The sequence below is a fragment of the Orbicella franksi genome, chromosome 10 (genome assembly GCF_964199315.1).
Source record: "Orbicella franksi chromosome 10, jaOrbFran1.1, whole genome shotgun sequence".
Taxonomy (NCBI): Eukaryota; Metazoa; Cnidaria; class Anthozoa; order Scleractinia; family Merulinidae; genus Orbicella; species Orbicella franksi.
The window spans coordinates 20,902,640-20,904,211 of NC_138154.1; the positions used below are offsets into that span (position 1 = coordinate 20,902,640).

At 40.6% G+C, this 1,572-nt stretch overlaps 1 protein-coding gene across 1 annotated transcript; it reads right to left on the reverse strand.

The window, feature by feature from the left end:
• Positions 1-307: 307 nt before the first annotated feature.
• Positions 308-1,572, reverse strand: LOC145501735 (beta-2 adrenergic receptor-like). The gene has a single exon (XM_081481137.1). The coding sequence runs from the start codon at positions 1,388-1,390 to the stop codon at positions 308-310; it is 1,083 nt and encodes a 360-aa protein (XP_081337263.1). The 5' UTR covers positions 1,391-1,572.

Consider the following 1,572-nt stretch of genomic DNA (forward strand, 5'->3'; position numbering starts at 1 on the left):
CTGTTGCGGCTTTCTCTGCCCGTACGTCTTCCCAAACTTCTTGGTGCTCCCATTGTTTTTTCTTCTTCTCTCGATCAAGATCGATGTCGAAAAATTTTCAAGATCTCATAAGTAAAAATGAGTTTGAATTATTTCTGTGATCAAATAGATTTACGGGGGCAGGGAGATTTCACCGAGGTCTAATGCGTACTCGTGAAGGACCACTCATAATAACGCTACACCTTTCCTACTTTGAAAGCTAGTCGATATACATAAAGAAAAATGTGTTGTTTGTTTTGAAGTTGTGGTTTCAAATAACACCGTGGTGTCACATCAGTGTTACTTCGTTTCTCCTCTTTTGCCCTCTACACTGTCTTTTGCACTCAGTAACCGTTTGCGCACGACTTGAAAAAGTGCAGTTTCCTTCACACTGGCGCGAGGGTTCCCTTCGGAGGACTACTTCTTTTAATGCATGTCGGAAGTCTTTCTTTGCCAATGTGCACAGGACTGGGTTTAACAGCGGAGGAAGGAAGCCGAGAAATACTAGTAGACGCTCTATCGACACTGGCAGAGGAGAAAACGGTGATGATTCCATGTGTGCATCAAGTACCATCAAGAAAAATGGCAACCAGCAGCCGGCAAAAATCACCATTGTGATCAGCAAAACGCTGCGTCCTCGCCACTCTTGAAGTAATGATCGACAGCTGGGCTGCTGAAGATTCTTGTTCAATTGACGATCAGTTTTGTTGCGTTTAAACGAAATGTAGAATATGTGTCCATAAATATAACACATAAACAACAAAGGAACTGCAAAGAACAGCGCGATACAAGCTAGGCTGTACTTTATATCAATATCTTCTGTTCTACTTTCAAATTCAGTTAGCGCGGCTTCGTCGAGATTGTGCCAAGACAGTTGAATAACAGAACCTAGAAATGACAACAGCCAAATGGAAAAAATGGAAGCGATAGCTCGCCATTTTGTTACAATAGAATGATATTTCATCTCGTGAACTATAAACATGTAGCGATCAGAAGCGATGAGCAGAACATGGCCGACTGAAGAGATGGCGGTGAATCGAATAAAAATTGTGGAAGAGACGCAGACCATAATTATGTCTTTCACCAAACAGATGGCAAGAAGAGGAATTCCCACCAGACCTGACATGAGATCTGAAATCGCCAATGAAGTAAGAAACATATTTGTAAGCGTTCTCAGTATTTTTCTTTGGCAGGTCAAGAAGATGACGAAGCCATTGACTGCAACAATCAGCAAACACATGAAGAACAGAAGAACAATCAATGGCGGAGGAAGAAGCGTGTCTTCGTTTCCAGCTTCAGTTTCATTGCTTGACCTATTGTTTTTCACACAGCTTGTGTTGCAGGTGCTAAGCCATGCCATAAAGTGAGGCATGTTTGTAGAGAATCAACCAGAAAATATACTGGATATAAATTTGAAACGAAGGCCGAAGTTTCTGAAAATAATTAAACAAAAGCACTCTTCAAAGTGTGCAATCTAAACACTGAATATATTAAGACAATTTTTTTTTTTGCATGATGTTTTGAGATACAAACAACACGTTTTCGTAAATAACA

Bases quoted from the DNA above. Each gene is read 5' to 3' on its own strand.
- LOC145501735 (XM_081481137.1), bottom strand. From the start codon at position 1,390: ATGCCTCACTTTATGGCATGGCTTAGCACCTGCAACACAAGCTGTGTG.